Source organism: Macrotis lagotis, chromosome 1 (genome assembly GCF_037893015.1).
Source record: "Macrotis lagotis isolate mMagLag1 chromosome 1, bilby.v1.9.chrom.fasta, whole genome shotgun sequence".
In the NCBI taxonomy this organism is placed as follows: Eukaryota; Metazoa; Chordata; class Mammalia; order Peramelemorphia; family Peramelidae; genus Macrotis; species Macrotis lagotis.
In genome coordinates, this window is record NC_133658.1 from 919,454,603 (window position 1) to 919,482,591 (window position 27,989).

Sequence of the window (27,989 nt, forward strand, 5' to 3'; positions counted from 1 at the left end):
GAGAAAATTGAAGCAGACAGTGGTTCAGTTATTTGATCAGTTGATAACAGCTATTTTTCCCACAGGAAATGTCTGAAGCAGAATTTGAATCTTGGTTTTTCTGACTATAATTCTCCTGAAGGCAAAATGAAGCTTGAAATTAGTTGCTAGAAAACTTCTGTAAGGGAAACCTTACCTTTAGATATTTAAATGCCTCACTTTGGGCCTTTTCTTTAGGGTATCCCAATGGTTGGACCTTTCAGCCCAGGACTAGCCAGCTATAGAGCTGACATCTGTATTTACAATTTGGTCAGAACTGCCCCTTGACCCAGGGGGGTCATTCCATCCTGTCTTACCCATGATTACTCACTAAGTACTTTCCTGACCAAAAGGTCTATGAAGCAGACAATCTTTAGCCCCTATTATGGGATCTTCCCTATGCCACCTGATTCTAGTTCAAAGACAAGAGAAAACTAGAGTGCCTTCATGGAGTTTACACTTTATTGATGAGGATAAAAGTAAAATGACCTCTACATATTAGCTCAAAATATTTATAAGCAATATTTAGGTTCAGAAAGAACAGATTTAACTTTTAAGGGAAGTTGGTTAAGAGGAGAGGAGGTATGGAATCAGATGCTGGGAGCACTGAGGCTGAAAGGAATGAGTTGTGATAGGAGAGAATCTGTTGATCAGAAAGGCAAGTTTGACCTGGGTAGCCCATGACTCAGAATCCCAAGTCAATGCATTGTATAGCCAGGCTTTCACTGCAATAATCAGTAAGATTGACTTAATTTTCATTCCTCATGAATAGAAAAGGGGGGGGGGTGAGTCTTCATGAGTGTGGCATATCAGCTGATCCCTGGTCCTATCTGGGACACAATCTGTCATCAAGTCTATTGTCACCAAGTTCTAAGGTAACTGGTGGGGATGGAACAACAGAAAGATACTCAACTTCCATTGCTCAGGGGAGACCATGTGCACAGGTGTCTGAGCAGAATAAATGACTAGAGGAACACTATTAAATAAACATGTACATGTGAATATATACATATTAATCTGAGAGAAATGGAATTGGTAGTAGAAGATGGTGTCTTGATTGAATGGGGAGATCTTGTGAGGCCAAGCTCAGAGGGCAGCTCATTGTAGACAGATAGAGGATCCATACAACAGTGGAACTTGTGTGGGAAGCAGTGGTTCATTTGGTTGAACTTTAGAGCAAAAGAGGGGAGGTAATCCATAAAGAGTCAGGAAAAGAGATTTGGGGACAGATTAGGAAGGACTTTAAAAATCAAATGGGGAAAAATTGTATTTTATTTTGGAGATGCTTGAAAGCCATGGTTGTTTATTGAGGAACGGAATGAGATGGACAATCCTGTTCCTCTGGAAAATAACTTTGTCAGTTCTGAGGAGGGTGGATTGTGTTGAGAAACATTCAGTGGAGTCTTGGGGTCACGTTGGATACAGAGCAAGGAACGTTTGAGATACTGACCCTGTGGAGGTCAGCTCAATTTAGTTCTCTCTTAAGACACCCTCCTGTTGAGTTGATTATCTCTCCACAGGGGGATTCACAGAAGGGTCATAGTTCTTGAACTCTACATGTTTTAATCAATGGATATATTTACTTGGATGTAGTATCCAGAAGGGGGTTTGTGCTGAAAGGACCCAAGGAAGACCTGGGAGTGTGGAGGTTGGTAGTCTTGCTTAAGGTGGTCTTGCTTAAGCCCTCTAGGATCTGGAAACTGGGCAGGTGATGGTGGAAATGTGGACCTAGTTTCTGAACTTTCTGATGGTTAAGTACGGGCTGGGGTTTAGCCAGCTTCTGCTTGTGTCTGTGGGATAGCTGTTCTTGTCATCACATCCAGTGCCCAACTTCAAGCTCAACTCTCCCCTTCCATCTGCCAGTAGAACAGTTTACCAGGTACTCAATTTCTTCTCTGGCTCAGTGTCCAAAGACTGAACTGGAGATCTGGGGGAAGAATGTGAAGAGATGTTTGAATTGGAACCCCCAGAGTACAAATCGGGTCTTGGAGAACAAGTAAAGAGCTCCCAGATAGAATACAATTAAAGCATCTATGTGGTCTCTTCCTCTATTTTTTTTTTATCAAGTCTTGTGTTGGTGGGCACACCATGACCTATGGTTAGTCCAGAAGCCAGAGGATTAGAGAAGAGGGGTTTCCTCTTCTACTTTCAGATTTCCCCAGATGCTACCTTAGTGCTGCTTTGGAGGTCAAGATGAGTTCAAGAGGCTAGGGCTGGAGAAACAATGGATATGAGGACAAAAAGAATAATGGAAGATGTAGAATTTCTTAGAAAAACCAGGAAATACATGTATATTTATTTTTAGATAATAATTTTATGATTTCCCCAATTACATTTTAAAATGTGATTTTATTTTAATATGATTTTAATGTCTTTTATTCTTCATTCATTATTGTGATTCCTAGCATCTTTCCCTCTAAATAAGAGTGTTTTTAAAATTCAAAAAAAAATGTTCAGCACAACTGACTATGGGGAAACACCTCAAAAATACACATGTAGGTTTATGTGTGTGCATGCACATGTCAATACATGTTTATTTACACATGTATTTATATGAACTCATTAATTACTAATGCTCGACTCTTTGACACTTGTTAAGATACTGGACTGAATGCTTACTAATCATTGTTATATTTTGTCCTTAAAACCTTGAAAGGTGAGTGATATTATCATTCTAATTTTAAAGATGAGGCAACCAAGGCAAACAGTCTGTGATTTGCCTCAGATTACATAGCTAATAAGTGTCTAACTGGTTGAAATTGCAAGTTTCCTCAGTCCAAGTCTGGTTCTCCATCCATTGAGCTCCCAATAATTCTCTTTTAAATAAATGTCACTTTCTTTATCCCTTCCCTTCTCGATTTATTTCTAATTTTGTGAACCTTCACTTCTTTTATCCCATGAGGAAAATTTCCTTGATAATGTTGTGGATCCAGATATCCCTGGAGGAGAAAGTGAGGCTGGTGATTTAGCCCAATATTCCCTCTCAATTCTATTTCATGTGCTTGACATGGCATCATCTCCCCTAATGACATGGTCTTCTTTGAGAGCAAAGGACAAATACTCAAGAATAAAGAAAACCCTCAAAATTTACTTAATTGGAAAGATGGGGAGGCTAGGTGGTGCAGTGGATAGAGCACCAGCCCTAGAGTTAGGAGTGCCTGAGTTCAAATCCGGTCACAGACACTTAATAATTACCTAGCTGTGTGGCCTTGAGCAAGCCACTTAACCCCATTGCCTTGCAAAAACAATTTTAAATAAAAAATCAAATAATTGGAAGGAATTTATGATCATAGAGTACTAATATTTCATTCTTTCCATACTGGGAAAAGAAATGAATCTCTGTTTTCCTTAGATTTACTTCTCAGATGTTGGTTTGACACATTTTCTTCTTTTTTTTTAAATTTTAGAAAGGTTTTATTTATTTTCAGTTTTACCATGGGGCAAAAATGGACACATTTTCTTGGTCATTACGGAAGAAGTTTTGTGGGATTTGAGGCAGAGTTGTTTGCTCTCTCTCTCTCTCTCTCTCTGCCATGTTGAGTCTGCCCTACTTAATACTCAAAAAAGGGAGGAAAGAAAGAAGTTCCCCTTCAGAAATTTTTGGTCTTCAAAGGATACTAAGAACTAAAATAAAAAAATCACAGGATTTGGATTCAATTTTAATGGTTTTGAGAGACAGAAGAGAAGGAAAGGTTAAAAGAATATATAAATTAGACATGAGAAAGGAGGAGGTATTATTCCACATATGTAGAGTACATAAGAAAGAATATATAAACATATAGGAGGTAGGCAAATGAGCATCAAAATGCAACATTTTTAGATTAAGTGTACAAATAAAAGTTAAATACACATACACAAGAATAATTTGATATAAAATTAGACAAATAAGGAAATAAGGGAATATATTTCTTAGTAAGACAATTTTCAGAATGAACATAAGGGGAGGGGAAATAAAAGGAAAAAAACCTAAGGGAGGTGTTGGTGTTCTAGATGGTTCTTCATGAGATGTAAATGTAAATTTCTCATGGTAAATCAAAATGAAGAAATAATATGCACCATATAAAACTTCAAATGAGATTATTTCATAGAATCTTGGTAATGTGAACGGATGCAGAGTAAAGGAGAATAACAAGGGCCACTAGGTGACACAGTGGACAGAGTACTGACCCTGGTGTCAGGAGGATTCGAGTTCAAATCCGACACAATAACGGCCTAGCTGTGTGACCTTGGGCAAGTCACTTAACCCCATTGCCTTAAATAAAATTTTAAAAAGGTCAAAAAAAGGGAGAATAACAGAGGGATAATTTATTCAAGGAAAACATTGAAAAGAAAAATAAAAACAAGATTTAAGAACTCAGAATATTACAAAGACCAACCACACCTTTAGAGTATCATTGAGGAAACAAAGTACTTGATTGAGAGGTAACAAACACAAAGTGCAAAAAACATATATTTTTGGACCTGGCCTCTATCTGGATATACCTTACTTAACTTTTCTTATTTGTTACAAGACTATCTCTGTCTGTCTCTGTCTATCTACCTCTGTCTTTGTCTCTCTCTCTCTCTCCCCTTTTCCTTTTCTTCTTAATTTAGGTGTTAGAGTCTGAGTAGCTTCCCCCTTTTCCAGTATTTTTGCATTCCATTTTCTTCATCTCCCTCTAAGAACCAGCCACACTGATTGTTTTGTCTTTGCACACAATAATTTCCTACCTTTAGAACTTGGAAGTAGCTGTTCCCTACCCCCGACTGTTATCCTTCCTCAAATCTGTCTCTTTATTTGTCTGGTTTCATTTCAAATTCACTCCAATTCCATCAAGTGCATAAACCTTTTCCAGTCCCCACTACTGCCAGTGACTTGTTCTCTGAGATTACCCCCACCATTGGTTCTGCATATTTCTTGTATATTTTCTTCTCATCATAAGTTAATATTCTTGGTCTGCGTAACTCTAGATCAAAATGTTATCCTTAGTGAGCATCATTCGTCTTCAGTGATAGGATTCTGAGAAAGCTGTGAATGAATGAGATGGGGGAAGGAGAGGATGGCAAGGATGAGGAATTCCTTTGGAAAGGTATACAAACACTCAGGCCAAAGACACATTGACATAAATTGTGGCCTCTGTGTCTGTCTCCTTGAGGTCACTTTGCCTCTGATTCAAGGTTTTTACATTCAGCTGAGCATAGGTCACTCCCTGGGGATCTTCAGCCGTGGGGACCTGAAGAAGTCCAAGGGTAAGAAAACAGTAAGTGACTTTGGAGCAGAAGGTCTAAATCTTTCTCATATATCATGAAAACTTTGACAGTATGTCTGGTGAAATCTATAGATACCTTTTAAGTGACTTCAAATTCTTGAACTCAAAAGGATTATGTAGGAAAGGAATTATATTGAAGTACAGTGATTGAGATACTTAAAAATAACTCCCCAAAGTTCAGGGATCTCCAGTTCATAGTCCCAACATTGGCTGGAAATAGGTAAGCAATTAGAACGTGATGCAACCCTGTGGCCAAAATGGGGAAAGGTTGGGGTTAAGCATGAGACAGTATCTGCCTCCAACTGGAAGTAGGACATGACTAACTCACCAATGGTTTCCGTGGTCTCTCCTTGGCCACTTCTGTATCTGAGGTAGAGGAAAGATTCCGTCATTCCCCCAGTTCCCAAGACTAGTCCCTCCTTCTTGCTTAAATAACTAAAAATCCCAGACAATGGTGCCTTTCTGCAGTCCCTTCCCAATCATATAGCTTACCCAATGTTTCTTCCTTGGGGACCTCAATACGACGGGACAGGCAGAAGCCTTGAGAAAGACAAGGAGAGTTGAAGAACCTATAGAGAGAATGGAAACAGGACAAAAGGTCAAAGGTTATTCTGGGAGCTTCTTTGAGTACTTTCTCCTAATCAGACACCCTTTCCAATGCAGAGGAGTGAAGGGTGCATCAGTAGGAAGAAACAAGATACTATTGTCATAGGAACTGAGTCTTCTTACCTCCTAAGGATGCCTCCATGCAAAGCCCCTGCTGAGAGAAACATGGGAAAGGAAATAATATCAGGGAAGTTTCCAAAGGAGCAGGAGAGTCCAAGAGGCTTCACTCCCTCTTGCCTATACTCACCTATAGGGATGTGTTGATGACAGAATAATGCTGTCAGAAGAAGGCACAGGAGGAACAAGGCAGCACAGCTTAGGATGATGCAGATGTTACTGGGCACTGAAGTGGGGTTCAGGGAGAGAGAAGAATTCTCAGAATTCACTTTCCTGAGTAGATTCTCACCTTTTACCTCTAATTGTCCCTGAATATTTTCTACTTCTTCCACTTATCACCACCAGTAATCCACAATTTGGTACAAATCATTTTCAGAGAAGACTCACCCCTTAGAATTAATATGAGAAAGAAAAAATTCAGGATGAAGGCATGTGGGTCTAGAGAAATTTGGATGGGAAGAATTTATATCCTAGCTCAGTCCTTGGAACATATGGATTTGGGATTGACGTTAGCCTTAAAATCTCAGTTGTATCTCATTATGTGTTTCCGACCCAGAGTCAAGACCTTGATATTATCTCCTTATAGGTACTGAGGGATGGAGTGGTTGTTGGCATGTTGAAGTGGGTTTGTGGCTTTCTCCCTCTCACCTCTAACTATAATCTCCAGGGGGTCACTGAGTTGTGTCCAGAGACTTCCATTGGTGCCAGTATGGTAGCTGCAGCTGTAATTGCCAGATTGCTTGGAAGTCACATGGGTTAAAAAGAACTGACCATCATCTCCAGTAGTCTTCAATTTCCCATCCTTGTATAGAGCAAAGCTAATGCTCCATGAAGGTCCCTGACATTGGAGAGTCACATTGGTCCCTGAGGTTACCTCTGGGTTAGGCCAGACTGAGAGGGAAGGCTTGGGAAGTGCATCTGGAAACCAAACAGAGACCAGAAATCCTCAAGGTCCCTCCCACATTTGATTGAGGTTGCAAGGAGAGAGATGGTCCCTAAAGAATGACATGGCCCTTAGTTCTTACTTTCAATAGATCTTTGTTCATTCTTTTCCCAAAGTCTTCTTCCCTTGAGAGAGATAGATACTAAATTTCAGATATTTTTGAGGAGGTTAAGAAACAAGAAGGGTTCTTCCTCCATTTCTTGTCCCTTGAGTTTGGAGTAGATACATAGAGTATGGAGTACATACATAGAGATAAAGCCACAATCTCAATCTCAACATGATCAAAAGAACTTGGAACAATATGCCCCTCCTAGACTGTCTCTCAATACTGACTCTCAGTGGTCTGCTTTCCAGCCTGAAGACCTGGATATACCTCACCTGTCACCCAGAACTCTAGGACATCACTGGACTCAGACACCTGGTATGGATCCATCCTTCCATGGTAGATACAGCTGTAGTTGCCAGTATCCTGGGCCCTCACAGAGAGGAGGGGAAAGTCAGCTGAGGTGTCCACTGATTTCATACTCTGCAAATATTGAGGGATCCCCACCTTCAGCAGAGAGAAGGTCACCCTCCAGAGGAGTGATTTAGGGGGCAGCTGGCACTGAAGAGTCACATGTGTCCCAGGCTTCACCAAAGGACCAGGCAGGGCTAAGAGGGTAGGCTTGGGGAGGGATCCTGTGAAAGGAAGAACATATGGCCAGGAATCAGGACATCTGGGCAAAGAGGGACTCTTCCCCTTGGTCCTTGACCCATTTTCTGACCCTGTCTGAACCTCAGTTTCCTCTCCTATAAATGAGGAGCCTGCACTAGAAGATTGCTCAGGAATTTCCTTCTTTAACAAGACAGGAATCTAGACACTTTCCCATTCCATAGAACCCATCCAGGGAATTTTGGTCTCCTGTATCAGATGACTCATGAGAGGCAAGTTCACGGCCACTCACTTTTCCTCTGGGTCATCACAGATAGACTCAGAGGTCAGCTTAAAGCTAGGGTTCGGATCATGGTCCAGGAGAGAGAAGTCTCAGCTTCATTCCTGGGCTGTCACTCATTTTCTGTGTGAACCTGGACAAGTCCTTTCTCTCTGGGTCTCATTTGTTCATTGAAAATGGGAAGGTTTTACTCAAATTCTTCTACTATAAAATGAGCTAAAGAAGGAAATGGCAAATCACTGTTTATCAAGAAAACCTCAAAATTTGAAAGTGACTGCACAACAACAATGTAAAGGTTTGTCATCAGGAATATCAAAGGCCCCTTTCAGTTCTCTTTTCGTAACTCCTTACTCCGATTCCCCCCACCACTTTTCTTCCAATGCCACGTGTCTTCCAAGAACCCAGAGTTCTGACTGGCACCAGGGCAGAGTTGGTTGTATAGATACTATGCCCTTGTCTCTATGAGACCCCTGTCTGGACAGAGAAAAGAGGGTCAAACTGACTTCTTCTGGGGTCCCCACACCTCCTCACCTGGCACCAGCAACTCCAGGATTTCACTGAACTCTGATTGTCCAAAAGGGGCTGAACTTTCCGTATAACTACATCTGTATCTCCCAGTGTCCTCAGGTCTCACAGATGGGAGAAGGAAGCGGGTCCAGGGATCTGTTGAGATCTGTTGTAGTATGTATTTCTGGGACCAAATCTTCCACAGAGTAAAGATCACAGTTTTAGGGGAAGACAGCTTGGGCCTTGAGCACCAGAGAGTGATGTTGGCCCCTGGAGCCATCACAATGCCAGGTTGGGCCCAGAGAGTGGGCTTGGGGAGCTGTCCTGAGGGAAAAGGGTAAGATGTCATTTTTAAGCCTTCTCCCTTAACCCTTTAGTAAGATGGGAAATAACAATTTTGCCCTCATTCTCATTTTCTTGTCTGGGACTCCCAATGAACTGGAAACCATTGCATTATCCTGGGGGCACAACACATAGTCTATGTAGAACAGGAGAGGGTTTCAGGATCCTCCAGCATCCTCCCCCCATTCCCTCCCTGCAGAATTCTCAGAATTTAATACTATACCCATAGCTCCATGGGCCCCTCTGGAATTGGGGACCTGGGGAGATTTCCATCTCTAGTTACCTCTCACAGCCAGCTTCACTGTCTCACTGGGAATTGACCCTGTATAGGGGGCTGTTTTCTTGAAGTAAATACATCTGTAGTTCCCAGCATCCTCAATCCTGACATATTGAAGTGAAAATTTAGCCTGTACCCCAGCAGGACTCTGTAGCTGCAAAGGTTTCAGGCTCTTTGACTCTAGCAAGGCCACAATGTAGTTTTGAGAGGAGGCCTGGTATGAGAGTTCACATGAAATAGTCACAGTTGTCCCAGGGTATACCAGAAAATTATGTGATATCGAAATGAAAGGGATAGGGAGGACTCCTGTGAAAGATGAAGGAAGAAAGCAAATTAGTTACCTACTGTCTCATCCCAATCCCCTTAAATCATTCCCTGAAACAAAGCTAAGAAAGGGGAGGGTAGCCTGAAGGTCCTTGGTCAGGCTCCATTGCCCAAACTGGTCATTCTGTTCATGGCTTGATAATGGGGCTCCTGGGCCACCCTCAGGAAGATGTTCTGGCTCAGGAAATCTCTGGGAGAAAAAAAGTGATGGGAGGAGAAGAGACATGAACAGAAGAGATCACCTTTCCCCACCTGCCCTTCCTCACCTCCTCCAGGGACCCAGCTCTACAGACTGAAGCTGTTTGACCAAGGCAGGATCCTAATGCATTAAAAACTAAATCATTCAGACATTTCTCTCAAGCTTGGAAGTTTGCAATTTTTTTTCCTACCTCAAACCTGATGGGCTGAGTTTTAGACAGAAACCCTGATTCCCAGACATGGTCCCACCCACTTCCCTACACTTCTATGTGGTGCCAAGTCTTTTGTATTGTAACCCTGCCCATCGTACATTGAGACCAAAACAAGGGTGAAGGTGGAAGAGCTGGGAGTATCCCTGGTTGAGAAAGGGGATGGGATAGTTTGATGGATGCTCCCTCTGGGATGATCTTTGTTAGTTTGGTTGTTTTACTCCCAATCATTTATATTTCAGGTGCCTTCTGCCAAAAACTGGGGTAGCTCCAGAGGAGCTCACAGTCCCACAAAGCTCCATTAGATAATGCAGCCCATGAGCTTTTCATCATGGAAGAAGAAACCAAGGTCCACAGAAGGTCAAGGACTTATCCACAGACATCCAGTTAGTATCCAGGGGAGCAGAGTTTGAACTCCTTGTCTTAGGCTCCCAACGTCAGGCTCCTTCCTCTTTCATGAGATTGCCTTTTAACACAGAAAAGATGGACATCAGCCTGGGATGATAGGAAGGGCCCTGATGCCAGAGTGGAAGAAGATATAGGCATCAGTAGCACATCGTGAGCACCAAGACTTAGGGCATTGTCCCTTGATAAAATCAGGGAAGTGTTCTGGAACAGCCACAGTTCAAAATTAATGGATGAAGGTGGGAAAAGCATCACAGGTGGGGGAACTATATGAACAAAGACCAAATAGTGGGTCAATCTATGAGTTGCTCAATCTAAATATCTAGGCTAATGTGAATGTAGTGAAGGCAGGAGGGAGGAATAGAAGAGACAACTCGACATGTCAATATTCTTAAATGATAGATAAAACAATCTGAATATAGTTTGTTCAGCAAAAGGGAACTTCTGGCTTCTGGGGTGAAGCCAAGATGGCAGTGAGAAGCTAGCATGATCCTGTAACATTTCCATATATGATGTTAAATGAAATCTCTACGCAAACAATAAAGATATAGATTTTATCAAAATAAAGAGCAAAACAAGTTCTCATCTCTGGATATCACAGAGGATCTGGCAAAACTGGGGCAACAGTAGGAAACAAACCACTGCATAGGCAATATCTGGAAATAAAGGAGGAAATAAAGCTCAGTATAGGCAATGCCTGGACTCCATAGGCAACATCTCATCAAATGATAAGTCAGGACCAAACACTGATCTCAGCATAAAAGGTTCCCTGAACCTCAGAAGTAGAACTCAATTAGCACTCTTTTTTTATACTCATTTTGATAACTATAGAAAACTATTATTCAGATTGAGATGAGAAAAAATGCCATCTCAGAAGAAGAAATCAAGTACAAATTACTTACATGGGAAGTCTCAAAAGAATTATAAATTGGACTCAAATCCAAAAGTATGTTGGAAGAGTTTAAAAAAATAAAAATCAAAAGAGACAAATAAGGAAAATGGAAAAAAAGAAATGAGAGCCATGCAGCAGAATTATGAAAAATTAACTGAAGAAATCAACTTTTTTTTAAAAAGTAAAAATGATTAACTGGCAAGAGTGTAACTCACCAAAAACAATAAAATAAAATGAACCATCCAGAAAAGGAAAACAATTCATTTAAAAGTAAATTAATCAATTGAAAAAGGAAAAAAAAGCGAAAGTTAACTAAACAAAGTAAAACCCTAAAAAATTAAGATTGGACAAATAGAAATTAATGAATCTATAAGACCAAGATTTCACCAAACAAAATAAAAATGCTGAAAAAAAATCAATGAAAATTATAAAATGCACTTTAGGAAAAACACAAGGCCTGGAAAATATATCCAGGAGAGATAATTTACTAATTATTGATCTACCCAAAAGCCTAAATAAATAAAAAAAACCCTGGAAAATACCTTTCAGGAAATTATCATGGCAAACTACCCTAACATACTAGATGAAGAAGACAAAATAATCCTTGAAAGAATATACAGAAAACCTCAAGAAAGAGACCCCAGAATGAAAAAATCCAAGGAATATCATAACCAAATTCCAGAACTGACAACTAAACAAGATATTGCAAGCAATCAAAAAAAAGCAATTTAAATACAAAGGAAGCACAATCAGAAATATCCAGGACTTATCAATTTCAACATTAAAGGATTAGAGGACCTGGAATATGATATTTTGGATCGGAAAGAACCTTGGATTGCAACCAAGAATTAAAAATCCTGCAAAATTCACCATATTTTTGAGTTGAGAAAAATTGAGAAAAGATGAATTTTCAATAAAATAGAGAAATTCTAAAATTTTCTGATGGATGAAAAACCCAGAACTCAACAGAAAACACCATCTTTAAACACAAGACTCAAGAGATGTATAAAAAGGTAAATGAAAAAGGTGGGGGGGGGGCACTAGTCAAATTATACACATCCCTAAAAGGGAAGATAACATATGTAACTCTTGCATTTGTATTTCTTTTAGTATGGTTAGAGGGATGAATAAAGTTGAAGCAATTGTACCTGGAGGATAAGGGGATAAATGAGACATGAAGCAATAATGATTATGATGATGGTATTTACTATTGAAATAGAGGGAAGGAGAGTACTTACAGGTTCTATCCATAATTAAATCATGAAATGACCTTACTTTGCTAGATACTTTAGTTAAAGAGGGTTGTACAATGAGCACAAAGGGTGGAAATGTAAGAGTTAGACACAAACAGATCAGGAAGCAATTTCTTATTATTCCATACTTTAGCTAACAAGGGGTAGAGTGCTATAACTTAATTACTGTAGGGACAGAGGGAGAGAGTGTGCCCAATATTTTGGTTAAGGAGGACTGTAGTGCTGTAGTTTGAATACTATAGGGACTGGGGGAGAGAATGGGTACATACATTGGTAAGAGAGGGTTGTAGGGCTATGACTGATGTACTATAGAGAAGAATGGAGACAGTTACTAAAGGGGACTGGACATGAAAAGATCATGAAGTATTTTATTTTGCTTGATGTTTTCACTATAATTGGAGTGAGTGTGCTTAGTGGGGCAGGGATGGGGATAGATAGAAATGGTCCATGAAATGATTTGACTTTGCATGATGTTTTGGCTCATGATAATTGTTTGTCTATGAAGAGTGCTTGAAAAAGAAGGTCTGGTATAAATAAATTATTTGATATGATTTATTACCCATTATTTCTAATGGGACAGAAGAGAGCAGTATTCTTAGTGACTATAAGGCAATGCTGGCTTATCAGTCAATCAATCAATACCTTTGATAAAGGTATTCTATCAGGACAAATAAAACTATTTTGACAGAAGGATTATAGGTATAAAAGTAAGAAAGACATGAAAAGAAGTACTATACTAAGAAGGAAGCTGGTCATTAGTGGATAAATAATGCCAGTTGAAAAGAAATTCTATAGTAGGAGAAGACGAGACTTTAGTGGCAAAATAATACCACAACGAACTATTATAGAAGAGGGAAAGAATGGAGGTTAAAAATACTGAGTGAATTCTACTTTCAACAGATTTGGCCCACAAAGGGAATAACATACAGTCCCAAATAGGTTTAAAAATCTATCATACTCTAGAGGGAAATTAGGGGGAAATGGGGAGAAAGAAAGAAGAAAGAAAGAAAGAAAGAAAGAAAGAAAGAAAGAGAAGGTTAAGGCAAAAGTGAAAGTAAATTCAAAGTTAAAATTTTAAAGAAATGTTATTGGGGAAAGGGAGCAAAATATTGGTGAGGAGGGGTAAGAGAAAAGGAAAGAGAAAAGTATAAATGGGGAAAGACAGCATGTAGAGAAACACAGAATTAGTAACCTTAACTAAAAATGTGAATGGGATGAACTCTCCCATCAATCAGGAACAGATAGTAGAATGTATTAAAGACCAAAAGCCTACAATATTTTATTTAGAAGAAAAACATTTGAAGCAGAAAGTGGCACACAAGGTAAAGGCAAAAGTTGGAAGCAAAATAAATGCTTCATTGGTAGTAAAGACAAAAAATCTGGAGTAGCAATCCTCATCTCAGGGAAAGCAAAATCAAAAATAGGTCTCATTAAAAGGGATAAGAAAGGAAACTCCATATCCTTATTAGGCATTGAACTTTTATCATGATAAAATATATATGTCCCAGATGGTATAGCATCTAAGTTCTAAGAAATGAAACAATGAATTACAAACAGAAATAGACAGCAAACATAATAGTAAAGGCCTCAACCAGTCTTTCTCAGAACTACACAAACCTAATCACAAAATAAGCAAGAAAGAAGTTAAGAAAGTGAAGAGAATCTTAGAAAATTTAGATAAGATAGACTACTGGAAAAAAAACTGAATGGGAATAGAAAAGAATATACCTTTTTCTTGGCAGTACCATGGTGTCTAAACCAAATTGACCATGTACTTACAAACACATACAGAAGGGCAGAAATAATAAATTCATGCTTTTTAGATCACAATGCAATGGGGAAAAAAAGTACATGTGATACAGTATCATGGAATTATCAAAAATTTGGAGACTTATGGCCAAGATGGTGGAGAGAAGTTAGGCACAGTTCTAAAGTCTCCTGATCTTTCCCCATCTATGATATGAAATAAACCTCTTAACAGAAGTCTGACCCACAAAACCCAGAAAGAAAAGACAGGAAAAGGACATCTACCTCTGGATTTGTTTTCTGAGATCCTGGGTAAGTCTTGGGGCAGAGGGCAGAGTAGTGGTGGATCAGCCTGATTAGTGGTGGAGCTGGAGCCCTAGAAGCCTGAGGACCTGAGAGCCAGACCTGCTGGATCAGCGGGGCTAGAGCCTGGTGTTGTAGAGGCTTTGGTATTGGAGCTGACCCTCTGGAGCTTACCAACAGGGCTGGGGGGGGGGGGTGGGTGTTCTGGTGCAGGAGAGCTGATGACATCATCCCTGGGCTCCTTTGGTCTGGAGAAACTCTGAGTCCACACCTCTATTACCACTGAAGCCTCTTCCTAGAACAAACCCAGTTAACAGACTACTTCTGCCCCAGGCACAGGTGTGTGAGCAGAAGAAGCACCTCAGCTGACCATAGGAAGAAGGATGAGCTCACCCCAGGGTAAAGCCCACCACTGATTGAAGACCAAAGGATTTAATAGCTTCAATCAGCCCTCCAGGTTAAAAGGAGTAGGTCTCAATCAAGGTCACACACTCCAGAGAAAGCAACCAGCACCTCCTACTGGAGGTATTGCACTCAGTGAGTGAAGCCTCTAAGGGATCCCAACACCAAATCTCTGTGAACCAGCCCCTCCTCAACGCAAGGACATAGCAAAATGAAGAAAGGCCAGTGGAAAGGTGGATCCATAGAAAAATTCTTGGCAGGTTAAACCAAAAATTTATTATAAACTAAATATCCTAATTTTAAAAAATGAGTGTATCAAACAACAAATCATAGAAATAGTCATTTCATCCAACAATGAGACATCTTACCAAAATCTATGAGATGTACCCAAATCAGTTTTTAGGGAAAATTTTATGTTTCTAAGTGTTTATATGAATAAAAATAGAGAAAGAAGAGATCGATGAATTGGGCATGCAACTATTAAAGCTAGAAAAAGAAGAAACTAAAAATTTGCAATTACATTCCTAATTAGAAATTCTGAAAAATCAAGGAAGAAATTAATTAAATTGAAAGCAAGGAAGCCATTGATCCAATAAAAAAATTAAAGTTAATTTTATGAAAAAAATAAGAAAATAAGAAAAAAACTTTGGTTAATCTCATTTAAAAAGATTATCAAATTACTCATATCAGAAATTAAAAGCGTGAACTCACCACCAATGAGGAAAAAAGTAAAGAGATAATTTGGAATTATTTTGCCCAACTGAATGCCAATAAATTTGAAAACCTTGAATGGAATGATTGAATAATTACAAAAATATAAACTAACCAGATTAACAGAAAAGGAAATAAAATACTTAACCCTATTTCAGAAAGAAAAATATTGAAGGAACTAAAAATACAATAAATTCCCCAATTAAAAAAAAAAGTGGGGTGGCTAGGTGGCACAGTGAATAGATCATCAGCCCTCAAGTCAGGAATACAGGAGTTCAAATCTTGCCTTAGACATTTAATAATTACCTAGCTGTGTGGCCTTAGGGAAGTCACTTAATCCCATTGCCTTGCATAAATAAATAAACAAACAAATAAATAAAATAAAAATAAAAAAATAAACCATAGACCCAGATTGATGTATAAGTAAATTCTACCAAACACTTGGGGAAAAATCAATTCTGATTCTACATAAACTATTTTTAAAAAAATAGGAGGAATTCTGCTAAACTCCTTTTATAACAGTACGATGGTCCTGATAACTAAACCACGCACGAAGAGCCAAAACCAACAAAGAAAATTATAAACCAATCTCACTAATGAAAATTGATGCAAAAATCTTAAATAAAAATTTTTGCAAAGAACTTACAAAAAGTTATTGCTTGGATAATATACCATGATCTGGTAGGATTTCTATCAGGTAGGCAGGAGTGATTCAATATTAAAGAAAGCACTCAACATAATTGAATATATCAATAAAAAAACCAAGAGAAATCTTATGATTATCTTAATGAATGGTGAATAAGTGTTTGACAAAATATAATACCCTTTCCTATTAAAAACATTAGAGAGTAGAGGAATAAATTGAATTTTCCTTAACATAATAAACAGTATTTTTGTAAAACCATCAACAAGCGTTATATGCAATAGGGATAAACTAGAATCATTTACAATCAGGTCAGGAGTGAAATAAGGATGCCCACTATCATCACATCCATTCAATATAGTATTAGCAATGTTAGCTTTAGCAATAAGTGAAAAAAAAGAGACTGAAAGAATTAGAATTGGCAATAGGAAGGCAAAACTTTTACTCTTTGCAGACCATATGATGGTATACTTAGAGAACCCTAGAAAATCTACTAAAACAGTAATTGATACAATTAACAAGTTCAGGAAAGATGCAGGATATAAAATAACTACACATAAATTATCAGCATTTTTTTCTTGTTTTTTTTGGGGGGGTTGGCAAGGCAAATGGGTTAATTGGCTTGCCCAAGGCCCCACAGCTAGGTAATTATTAAGTGTCTGAGTTCAGATTTGAACTCAGGTACTCCTAACTTCAGGGCCAGTGCTCTATCCACTGTGCCACTTAGCCGTCCCATCATCAGCATTTCTATATATGAACTACAAAGCCCAAGGCAAAGAGATAGAACGAGAAATTTCATTTAAATCAACAATAGACACATAAATACTTGGGACTGTACTTCCCAAGGAAAACCCAGAAACTGTATGAACACAATTACAAAATACTTTTCCCACAAATAAAGTCATATGTAAACAATTGGAAAAATATCAATTGCTTATGGTTGGGTCAAGCTAATAAAATAAAATCACAATTCTACCAAAATTAAACATCTTTTTCTGTGGCATATAATTCAAACTACCAAAAACCTACTTTACAGAGCTGGGGAAAAAAAGTAACAAAATTCATCTGAAGCAACAAGGTTAAGACTATTAAGGGAATGAAGAAAAAATGCAAAGAAAGCTGTGCCCTAGGGATCTAAAATTATACTATAAAGTGGCAGTCATCAAAAGCAAAAAATAGCAATCCTCATCTCAAAGCAAAATCAAAAATAGATCTCATTAAAAGGGATAAGAAAGGAAACTCCATATCCTTATTAGGCATTGAACTTTTATCATGATAAAATATATATGTCCCAGATGGTATAGCATCTAAGTTCTAAGCAATGAAACAATGAATTACAAACAGAAATAGACAGCAAACATAATAGTAAAGGCCTCAACCAGTCTTTCTCAGAACTACACAAACCTAATCACAAAATAAGCAAGAAAGAAGTTAAGAAAGTGAAGAGAATCTTAGAAAATTTAGATAAGATAGACTACAGGAAAAAAAAACTGAATGGGAATAGAAAAGAATATACCTTTTTCTTGGCAGTACCATGGTGTCTAAACCAAATTGACCATGTACTTACAAACACATACAGAAGGGCAGAAATAATAAATTCATGCTTTTTAGATCACAATGCAATGGGGAAAAAAAGTACATGTAATACAGTATCATGGAATTATCAAAAATTTGGAGACTTACGGCCAAGATGGTGGAGAGAAGTCAGGCACAGTTCTAAAGTCTCCTGATCTTTCCATCTATGATATGAAATAAACCTCTTAACAGAAGTCTGACCCACAAAACCCAGAAAGAAAAGACAGGAAAAAGGACATCTACCTCTTGATTTGTTTTCTGAGATCCTGGGTAAGTCTTGGGGCAGAGAGCAGAGTAGTGGTGGATCAGCCTGATTAGTGGCGGAGCTGGAGCCCTAGGAGCCTGAGGACCTGAGAGCCAGACCTGCTGGATCAGCGGGGCTAGAGCCTGGTGTTGTAGAGGCTTTGGTATTGGAGCTGACCCTCTGGAGCTTACCAACAGGGCTGGGGGGTGGGGTGGGGTGTTCTGGTGCAGGAGAGCTGATGACATCATCCCTGGGCTCCTTTGGTCTGGAGAAACTCTGAGTCCACACCTCTATTACCACTGAAGCCTCTTCCTAGAACAAACCCAGTTAACAGACTACTTCTGCCCCAGGCACAGGTGTGTGAGCAGAAGAAGCACCTCAGCTGACCATAGGAAGAAGGATGAGCTCACCCCAGGGTAAAGCCCACCATTGATTGAAGACCAAAGGATTTAATAGCTTCAATCAGCCCTCCAGGTTAAAGGAGTAGGTCTCAATCAAGGTCACACACTCCAGAGAAAGCAACCAGCACCTCCTACTGGAGGTATTGCACTCAGTGAGTGAAGCCTCTAAGGGATCCCAACACCAAATCTCTGTGAACCAGGCCCTCCTCAAAGCAAGGACTTAGCAAAATGAAGAAAGGCCAGTGGAAAGGTGGATCCATAGAAAAATTCTTGGCAGGTTAAACCAAAAATTTATTATAAACTAAATATCCTAATTTTAAAAAATGAGTGTATCAAACAACAAATCATAGAAATAGTCATCCAACAATGAGACATCTTACCAAAATCTATGAGATGTACCCAAAGCAGTTTTTAGGGAAAAATTTATGTTTCTAAGTGTTTATATGAATAAAAATAGAGAAAGAAGAGATCGATGAATTGGGCATGCAACTATTAAAGCTAGAAAAAGAAGAAACTAAAAATTTGCCATTACATTCCAAATTAGAAATTCTGAAAAATCAAGGAAGAAATTAATTAAATTGAAAGCAAGGAAGCCATTGATACAATAAAAAAATTAAAGTTAATTTTATGAAAAAAATAAGAAAATAAGAATAAAAACTTTGGTTAATCTCATTTAAAAAGATTATCAAATTACTCATATCAGAAATGAAAAGGGTGAACTCACCACCAATGAGGAAAAAAGTAAAGAGATAATTTGGAATTATTTTGCCCAACTGAATGCCAATAAATTTGAAAACCTTGAATGGAATGATCGAATAATTCCAAAAATATAAACTAACCAGATTAAAAGAAAAGGAAATAAAATACTTAACCCTATTTCAGAAAGAAAAATATTGAAGGAACTAAATATACAATAAATTCCCCAATTAAAAATAAGTGGGGTGGCTAGGTGGCACAGTGAATAGATCATCGGCCCTCAAGTCAGGAATACAGGAGTTCAAATCTTGCCTTAGACATTTAATAATTACCTAGCTGTGGGGCCTTAGGGAAGTCACTTAATCCCATTGCCTTGCATAAATAAATAAACAAACAAACAAATAAATAAAATAAAAATAAAAAAATAAACCATAGACCCAAACACTTGGGGAAAAATCAATTCTGATTCTACATAAACTATTTTTAAAAAAATAGGAGGAATTCTGCTAAACTCCTTTTATAACAGTACTATGGTCCTGATAACTAAACCACGCACGAAGAGCCAAAACCAACAAAGAAAATTATAAACCAATCTCACTAATGAAAATTGATGCAAAAATCTTAAATAAAAATTTTTGCAAAGAACTTACAAAAAGTTATTGCTTGGATAATATACCATGATCTGGTAGGATTTCTATCAGGTAGGCAGGGGTGATTCAATATTAAAGAAAGCACTCAACATAATTGAATATATCAATAAAAAAACAAGAGAAATCTTATGATTATCTTAATGAATGGTGACTAAGTGTTTGACAAATTATAATACCCTTTCCTATTAAAAACATTAGAGAGTAGAGGAATAAATTGAATTTTCCTTAACATAATAAACAGTATTTTTGTAAAACCATCAACAAGCATTATATGCAATAGGGATAAACTAGAATCATTTACAATCAGGTCAGGAGTGAAATAAGGATGCCCACTATCATCACATCAATTCAATCTAGTATTAGCAATGTTAGCTTTAGCAATAAGTGAAGAAAAATAGACTGAAAGAATTAGAATTAGCAATAGGAAGGCAAAACTTTTACTCTTTGCAGACCATATGATGGTATACTTAGAGAACCCTAGAAAATCTACTAAAACAGTAATTGATACAATTAACAAGTTCAGGAAAGATGCAGGATATAAAATAACTACACATAAATTATCAGCATTTTTTTTCTTGTTTTTTTTGGGGGGGTTGGCAAGGCAAATGGGTTAATTGGCTTGCCCAAGGCCCCACAGCTAGGTAATTATTAAGTGTCTGAGTTCAGATTTGAACTCAGGTACTCCTAACTTCAGGGCCGGTGCTCTATCCACTGTGCCACTTAGCCGCCCCATCATCAGCATTTCTATATATGAACTACAAAGCCCAAGGCAAAGAGATAGAACGAGAAATTTCATTTAAATCAACAATAGACACATAAATACTTGGGACTGTACTTCCCAAGGAAAACCCAGAAACTGTATGAACACAATTACAAAATACTTTTCCCACAAATAAAGTCATATGTAAACAATTGGAAAAATATCAATTGCTTATGGTTGGGTCAAGCTAATAAAATAAAATCACAATTCTACCAAAATTAAACATCTTTTTCTGTGGCATATAATTCAAACTACCAAAAACCTACTTTACAGAGCTGGGGAAAAAAAGTAACAAAATTCATCTGAAGCAACAAGGTTAAGACTATTAAGGGAATTGAAGAAAAAATGCAAAGAAAGCTGTGCCCTAGCTGTAACAGATCTAAAATTATACTATAAAGTGGCAGTCATCAAAACTGCCTGGTACTGGTTAAGAAATAGACTACTGGATTTGAATAGATACAGAAGATACACAGTAAATGCCTATTGTAAATCTATTGTTTGACAAACACAAAGACAGTCAAGGATAAGAACTCACTATTTGACAAAAGCTGCCAGGGAAAATTGGAAAGTAGTATGACAAAAGCTAGGTATAGACTCACATCCTATATGAAAATAAGATCAAAATGGGTACAGGACTTAACATAAAGCATGATAACATAAACAGAAGAAGAGATCAAGGAGAATTCTTGGATCTATGGAAAGGGGAGAAATTTATAACCAAACAAAAATAGAATGCATTATAAATTGCAAATTTGATGATTTTCACTATATCATAAATTTTTTTGTACTAATAAAACCAATGCAGTCAAGAGTAATAGAAAAAATAGAAAGGTGGGACTCAATTTTTATAGCTCTTAAAGGTCTCATTTCTAAAATATATAGAAAATTGAATTAAATATATAAGGTGTCAAGTCATTCCCCTATTGAGAAATGATCAAAGGATATAAATAGGCAATTTTGAAATGAAATTAAAGCTATATTTAAAAACATAAAAAATGCTCAAAATCATTTCTGATTATAGAAATGCATATAAAAATAACTATGAACTCTTTTTAGATTAAGATGACTTAAAAAGGGAAAGTGATCAGTGATGGAAAGTCTGTGAGAAGAATAGGACATTAGTGCATTGTTGATGGAGTTGTGAACTGATCCAACCATTCTGGAGAGAAATATGGAACTATGCCCTAAAAGGAATGAAACTGATCATACCCTTAAACCAAGCAATACCAATACTAGGTCTATGTTCAAAAGAAATCATAAAAATGGGAATAATTCCACATGTACAAAATTATTTATAGCAGCTCTTTTATAGTAGAAAGAATGGAAATTGAGGGGATACCCATCAATTGGAGAATGACTGAACAAGTAATGGTATATGGAAGTTATGGAGTACTATTGTTCTATAAGAAACAGTGAATGGTCAGACTGTAAAGAAACCTGGGAAGAATTACAGGAACTGATGATGAGTGAAGGGAACAGAACCAAGAGAACATTGTACACATGAACAACATTATGAGTAGATCACTAAGACAGATACAGTTCCTCTCATCTGCTCAGAGATCAAGGACTCCCCTGGAAGATATGGAGGACAGTGCCATCTATATCCAGAGGAAAAAGAAATAAACCAAAAATAATCCTACAACTGGAATAGATACTCTGCTCACTTTTTTAAAACTTCTCTTGTGATTTTCCTTCCTATCCCATGATGTTCTTTCTTTTCCCTTGGTCCTAATTCTTCATAGACAAAAATGACTTTTTAGTCAATATACTAAATATAAAATTATATAAACAACTTTTCCCAGACTGTCAGTTGCAGAGGGGATGGAGGTGGGAAGGGAGAGTGGTAGAAAAATGTGTAACTTATAAACATGCAAATATATGAATATTGAAAATCTTCCAAACATGTAATTGAAAAAAAAAATAACAACTGAAAATAACAGATCCTAATAAGGTTGTGCCTCTTCTCTTAATTGCTTTGTACTTTCTAGGCGATGAACAGTACATTTCTCATGACTGGATCTATCATCAGATTTGGAAAGATCTCTGGATTTAGGGATAAGTGTAATGAGTTCAAATCTTGTGCTACAAGAGTAAAGGACAAGGTAACTTACTTATCACCTTATTTCCTTTATATGCCTCAGTTTCCCTATCACTAAAAGGGAAATTATGGTACAGGTGATTTCTTATTCACACTATTTATGGGAAATATTTCAATACACTCCCAAAAGTGTGAGCTGGGGAATCCAGGGTTCTCAGAGTTTGGAGAGGTAGCAGTGGTAAAGGGAAATAGGTGATAAAGCCTAAGGGTTTTTGCCTGCTTGGAATCAACTCTCCAGAGAAGGACCTGGGGCTCATCTCTCAGAACTGGCCTCCATCCCACCAGAGATAGCTACATACCAGCAACCCCTCACCTATCACCACCAGAATCAGGGAATCACTGGGCTCTGACCACAAGGACCTCTGCCTCAATCGGCAACTGTAGTTTCTCGCATCTCTCAAGTCATCTACCCTCCTGATCAGGAACTCTGCCCTCTCCCAGCATTCATTCCTCTCCTCTTTGAGCTCTCCATCCTTCCACAGCTGGAATCCGTCAGTCCCCAGTTGACCCTGGCATCTGAGGATCACATCTGCTCCTTTGAGGACCATAGGACTTGGCACAGCCCAGAGGGTGGGCCTGGGAGGAATGTCTGAGAACGAAAAATATCGAGATTTCAAGAATTTCTCTGGTCCCAATTTTTTTTTCCAGCTCTGAATCCTGAGTCCCCACCCTGAGTCACCCCATCCATTCATACCAATGTCCCCTGTTTTCCCTCCTTGATTATTGTGGGGATGGCCACCTGGATTGATTTAAAACAAAGAGAAGGGAGAGGACAATTGAATGTTGGGGATAACTTACCCAGTTGTGCCCTAATCACCCAGTTGAGAAATAGTCCTGTAAGAGAAGTTCAGTTTATAAAAGGCTCCTTCTAGTCTACACTGACCCATCCCCAGATCAGGTCAAAGCTCCTGTTCTTCTAATTTTGCCTTGGTCAGAATATGAAGAAAGACCCTTTTGAGTAGACACTCCAGTCCCGCTCTGCCCAAGATTTTGTCTCCCCTGTAGATTTCTTCCTTTTCCTGCAGGGTCAACTAGTTAAGAACCTTGTCACAATGTCCCTCCCTCCTCAGGTCTGACCCTGGAGACTTACCACTGGAGAGTAGGAAAGGGACTACAGGGTCCATGGTAGGTCTTCAGTCCTGTGCCTAGCTGCCCAGCCTCATCTGTGCAGGGAGAACAAAGTAGGCAGACTGGAGGCTGGTCCAGGATGTGGTGCTTGCCTTACTGCCTTATACCTCCTAATCCCAGGCCCCACAATTACAGCTCTTATACTGATAAATGAGCATCCCTGGTCCCTCTAGTTTATCTCTGAGGGAATCTTAAAATAGCCTGGCCAAAAATATGGTGCTATGATGAGTATTTAGAAGTGAAGACTACTGAAGGGTCCCAAAACAGTGAGACTTGTCTGGAAGTGACCAGTCCTTCCTCACGCCATGAAAGTTTTACTTTGAAAACATCAAGGATGAACACCAAGGCCGAAGGTGCCCATGGTATCTGAGAAGGAAAAAAATATCAAGATTTCAAGAATTTCTCTGTCCCCAGTTTTTTTTTTCAGTTCTGAATCCCGAGTCCCCACCCTGAGCAACCACATCCATTCATACCAATGCCCCCTGTTTTCTCTCTTTGATTATGGTGGGGATAGCTATCTGGGCTGAGTTAAAACAAAGAGAAGGAAGAGGGCAATTGATTGTGAGGACAACATATCCAGCTGTGCCCTATTATCTCAGAAATTAGTTCCAAATGACCACTATATGTTTGTTCCCTACTTGGTGTAATTATTGAAGGAGTCATACTTTCCCTCTTTTAGTGATTGATAATAATTAAAAAAAGAATTATTATAACTTGCATTATTTAGTATTTTTTATGTTTGCCGAACACCTTTCTCATATTGTCTTTTCTCATTCATACGATGACCTAGAGAGGTAGCTGCTAATATTCTCCCCACTTTACAGGTGAGTAAACTGAGAAAGACAGAGGCAAATGACTTACACAGGTTCACATAGGTAGTAAATATATAAAAACTGAGGTAGAATTTGAATTTATGTCTTCCTGACTCCAAGTTCCATGAAGGTACTAGTCTAGCATCATGTACTGTAGTAGTGCAGTATATACAATAGATACCCAGACTCTTAAATGTCCCAATTATTGCATCTTCTTTAGGCCAACCCAAAGGCAGCACCATTCAACTCAGGGATGACAAATTGTAGGTTTGCTGATTTGTCTGTAGTTTAGTCAGGGATTCTACCCACTCATGGAGGTAATCCTTGGCTTTTTTTTGGGGGGGGGGGAGAAATCTTCTTATGATCAGAACTCACTGTCTGAGCTTCCTTGTCTATCATCACTCAGTGCTTTCCTGATAAGGAGGCAGCAGCCTCCAGCTGAGACACATCCCCAGCTCAAATCCAATGACCAGTGATTAAGCACAGGCCCTTTGCAATTTGTTGGGATTGCAAAGGCAAAAGAGCAATCATCTGGGTCTCACCAAGCTTATACTCCATGGGCATAGGGTAAGATAGGGTAGTATATGTCTATACACAACATGCATGCTAAGATTACAGGGCAGAAGTCACAGTTCTGATGTGAAAGACAATTTGTTCACAAGAGAACAGGACTTACAGAGGACACAGAACAAGAGTATGGGAGAGCTGGAGAGCAAGGGAAAAGAAAGAAGTTGAAAAGGACAGGTATGTTAGAAGAGTCTTATGACCAGGAAGGTGGTTTGGGTCTGGATGACCCATGGCTCAGAATTCTGAGTGCAGGCCTTGGACAAGGGATCATAAGCCCCTTTGGGGCAAAAAAAGGTCATTAAGGTTGTGAGTCCCACTGAAAAAGGCAACAAAAGGGGGATGAACCTACATGCCTGATGGCCAGTTAAATGGTCACTAGTCCTGTCTGATACACATCATGAAGCATTTCTTAATCATTTAATGTTGACTGAGTCCTAAGATAACTATAAAGGATTCAGAAAGAGAGGTCCTCATGTGAGAGCTATAGGTTTATGCAGATGAATGTGAATATAAATATAAAAAGTATTTATACAAAATAAGAGCATGCTTATGATTAGATAAAATTAGAGTGAAAAGGAGGGAGCTAGCAGTGGGACTATCAGGAGAGACACTGTCCTCTGTGAGCAGGAGCCCATGAGTTCAAAACCTAGAAGCAGTACATTACAGCCATAGGCAATGGTCTGGATAAAGGTATGGAAACCACAGATGGAAGACTATAGACATGACTATAGAGCACATAGAAGGAAATGTCTGTACCACAGATAAGGAAGGAACTACGGAAATAAGTTGTGTAGGGCTCTAAAATCCACATCCAGTAATCTGCCCTTTATGATAGAGATCATAAGGAGTCACTGGAATTTACAGAGTGGGTCCAAGTTACTCTTTTGGAAATCACTTTGCCAGCATGTGGAGGCTAGATTAGTGTGGAGAGAAGCTGTGCACAGTCCTAGGGCCAGACTGGTTGAAGAGGGGCAAGGTACATTTGACATACTCACCCCAGCCAGGTCAACTCAGTTCTATACCTGGAGCTCCGGGTGAACTCATTTTGTCATTCCAGGTTGGGGGGGCATAGAAGGGTGTTTTTTTTTTTTTTTTTCCTGAAGCAGAACCCAGCATAGTAAGAGAAGAGACAGAGCTCTGGTCCTTGATTATCAGAATGGAGAGGAGCATTCCACCATTCCCATAAAGACTTCCAGGGACATAACATACAAGACAGCCTGGTCCATGGTTTCAGAACTCTGACTGGTGAAAGATTCTTTCTTACCTTATACTGATTGTGTTTCGCTCACATTTTCACCAACCCAATCCTCCCAAAGTCTCCAAAAACAACCTTAATCCCTAGGGTTTTCTTTCTCACCTTTGAAGATAGTCCTCACGTCCCACCATCCCCAGCGACTTTACTCTAGTCAGATATCCTTAGTTCCTTCCAAAGATTTGTCTATAATGAGGATTAGTAACAATCAACCACTCTCAGCTCCTGCTCCCTTTGTACAGTCAAGCCATTCTTGGGACTCTCACCTGGAACTTCTTCAGTTTGTAAAATTATCTCCTTGAATGAGCTAAACAGAACGAGGTCTGTACAGAGCAAGAATCCCCATAAGGAAAAAGAAGAGAGAAAGATTTGACCAGGGCTTGGGCCTGGGTCCTCCAGAATTTGAAGAAGTTGCTCATTGGAGGAAAATTGAAATATGACCCTGATTTCTCAATTTTCTGATGAATAAGTATGGGCTGGCATTTTGTCGACTTGCATATGTGCCTGTGGGACAGCTGTTTCTGCTACCACATCCTGTGCTGAACCTCTAGCCTATTTCTCCTTCAGTCTACAAGCAGAAGTGGGAACTAGACACTCACCTCCTTGTTCTGGCCATATGACTTCAAGATCAGAAGTGAAGAGCTGGAGGAAGGTCTCAGGAGATCTTTGAAAAGGAGGTTTCAGAAGACAGAAATGGCCCCTGGGGACCAAAGAGAGTACAGAATAGTACCCATGTATCTCTCGCTCTCTCTCTCTCTCTCTCTCTCTCCCTTTCACCTAGCCTCTTGAACCTAGTACATGGTCTGGTCATGTTGGGGAAGTGAGGTTATCTTATAAGTGGTTTATTTGTTTGTGGTTCATCAACAATCCAGAAGAACAAAGAGATCCTCCTTCCAGTTACCTTTGTCTCTGTACAGCACACATGTTCCCTCAGTGGAATTAAGGATGCTGAAACAGAAGAAATCCATGAAAGGATGACAACTTTCTTGTAAAATCAGATTTTGATTTTCTTCCAACATCTAATGGACATGTCGCTATTCTGGTCCTATTAGGGCTTGGTGGTCTCTAGGAAATCAGATATGAATTTTCACAATCAGGTATCTCTGGTAAGATGAATTTTAAATAGTTGCAAAATAGAAACTTCAGAAATATGATAAACCATTCAATAAGGGAGATGATTTCTCCCTTCAGAGTGTAGGATTTGATGGGACAGAGACAAGATGGTTGTTATTGAAAAATGATAACTTGGGACACCAGTTGGTTGATGCATGAAAACATTGCGATATATGATCATGATGCAATAATATTCTGTTATAACAGATGATGAACAAGATGCTTTCAGAAAAATCTGGAAAAACTTACATGAACGTATGTAAAATGAAATGTGCTGTGTACAACCAAAAACAATATTGTAGGAAGATTAGTTGTGAATAGTATAGTTTTTCCCATGATGCAGTGATCCAGGTCAACTCTAAAGGTCTTATGATGAAGAATGCTATCTGTCCCTAGAGGAAGTGTTGGTGGTACCTGAAGACAGACTGAAAGATATATATTTTTTTTACTTTATTTTTCTTAAGGTTTCTTTTTTTTGGAAGGGGATGTATTTTCTTTAACATTATTATTATTATTATGGAAATGTTGGATGATTATTCATTTATAACCTATATCAAATTGCTTGATTTCTCAATAGGCAGGAGGAGAATAGAGAATTTGAAACTGAAAGTTTTGA

At 38.6% G+C, this 27,989-nt stretch overlaps 1 protein-coding gene and 1 long non-coding RNA gene across 17 annotated transcripts; both read right to left on the reverse strand.

Annotated features, from left to right (window-relative positions):
• Positions 1-468: 468 nt before the first annotated feature.
• Positions 469-27,021, reverse strand: LOC141510006 (immunoglobulin superfamily member 1-like). Of its 16 annotated transcripts, none has more exons than XM_074219932.1 (13): positions 26,860-27,021; positions 23,592-23,664; positions 23,196-23,240; positions 22,815-23,090; positions 8,998-9,297; positions 8,397-8,696; positions 7,312-7,611; positions 6,639-6,908; positions 6,121-6,216; positions 5,997-6,027; positions 5,760-5,836; positions 5,596-5,633; positions 4,303-5,231 (listed from the first exon to the last, which is right to left on the reverse strand). In XM_074219932.1, the coding sequence occupies exons 2-13, from the start codon at positions 23,623-23,625 to the stop codon at positions 5,100-5,102; spliced, it is 1,899 nt and encodes a 632-aa protein (XP_074076033.1). In that variant the 5' UTR covers positions 23,626-23,664; positions 26,860-27,021; the 3' UTR covers positions 4,303-5,099. The 16 variants fall into 16 exon arrangements, with proteins under 16 accessions (XP_074076038.1, XP_074076033.1, XP_074076037.1 ...); XM_074219936.1 differs by lacking the exon at positions 23,196-23,240 and adding an exon at positions 23,300-23,335 and having other exon boundaries at positions 26,860-27,020; XM_074219930.1 differs by lacking the exon at positions 26,860-27,021 and adding an exon at positions 26,527-26,839.
• LOC141510010 (uncharacterized) lies at positions 9,304-18,832 on the reverse strand. The gene is made up of 3 exons (XR_012474760.1): positions 17,896-18,832; positions 17,761-17,816; positions 9,304-10,188 (listed from the first exon to the last, which is right to left on the reverse strand). It is a non-coding gene; the product is annotated as an uncharacterized LOC141510010 (long non-coding RNA).
• Positions 27,022-27,989: the final 968 nt, after the last annotated feature.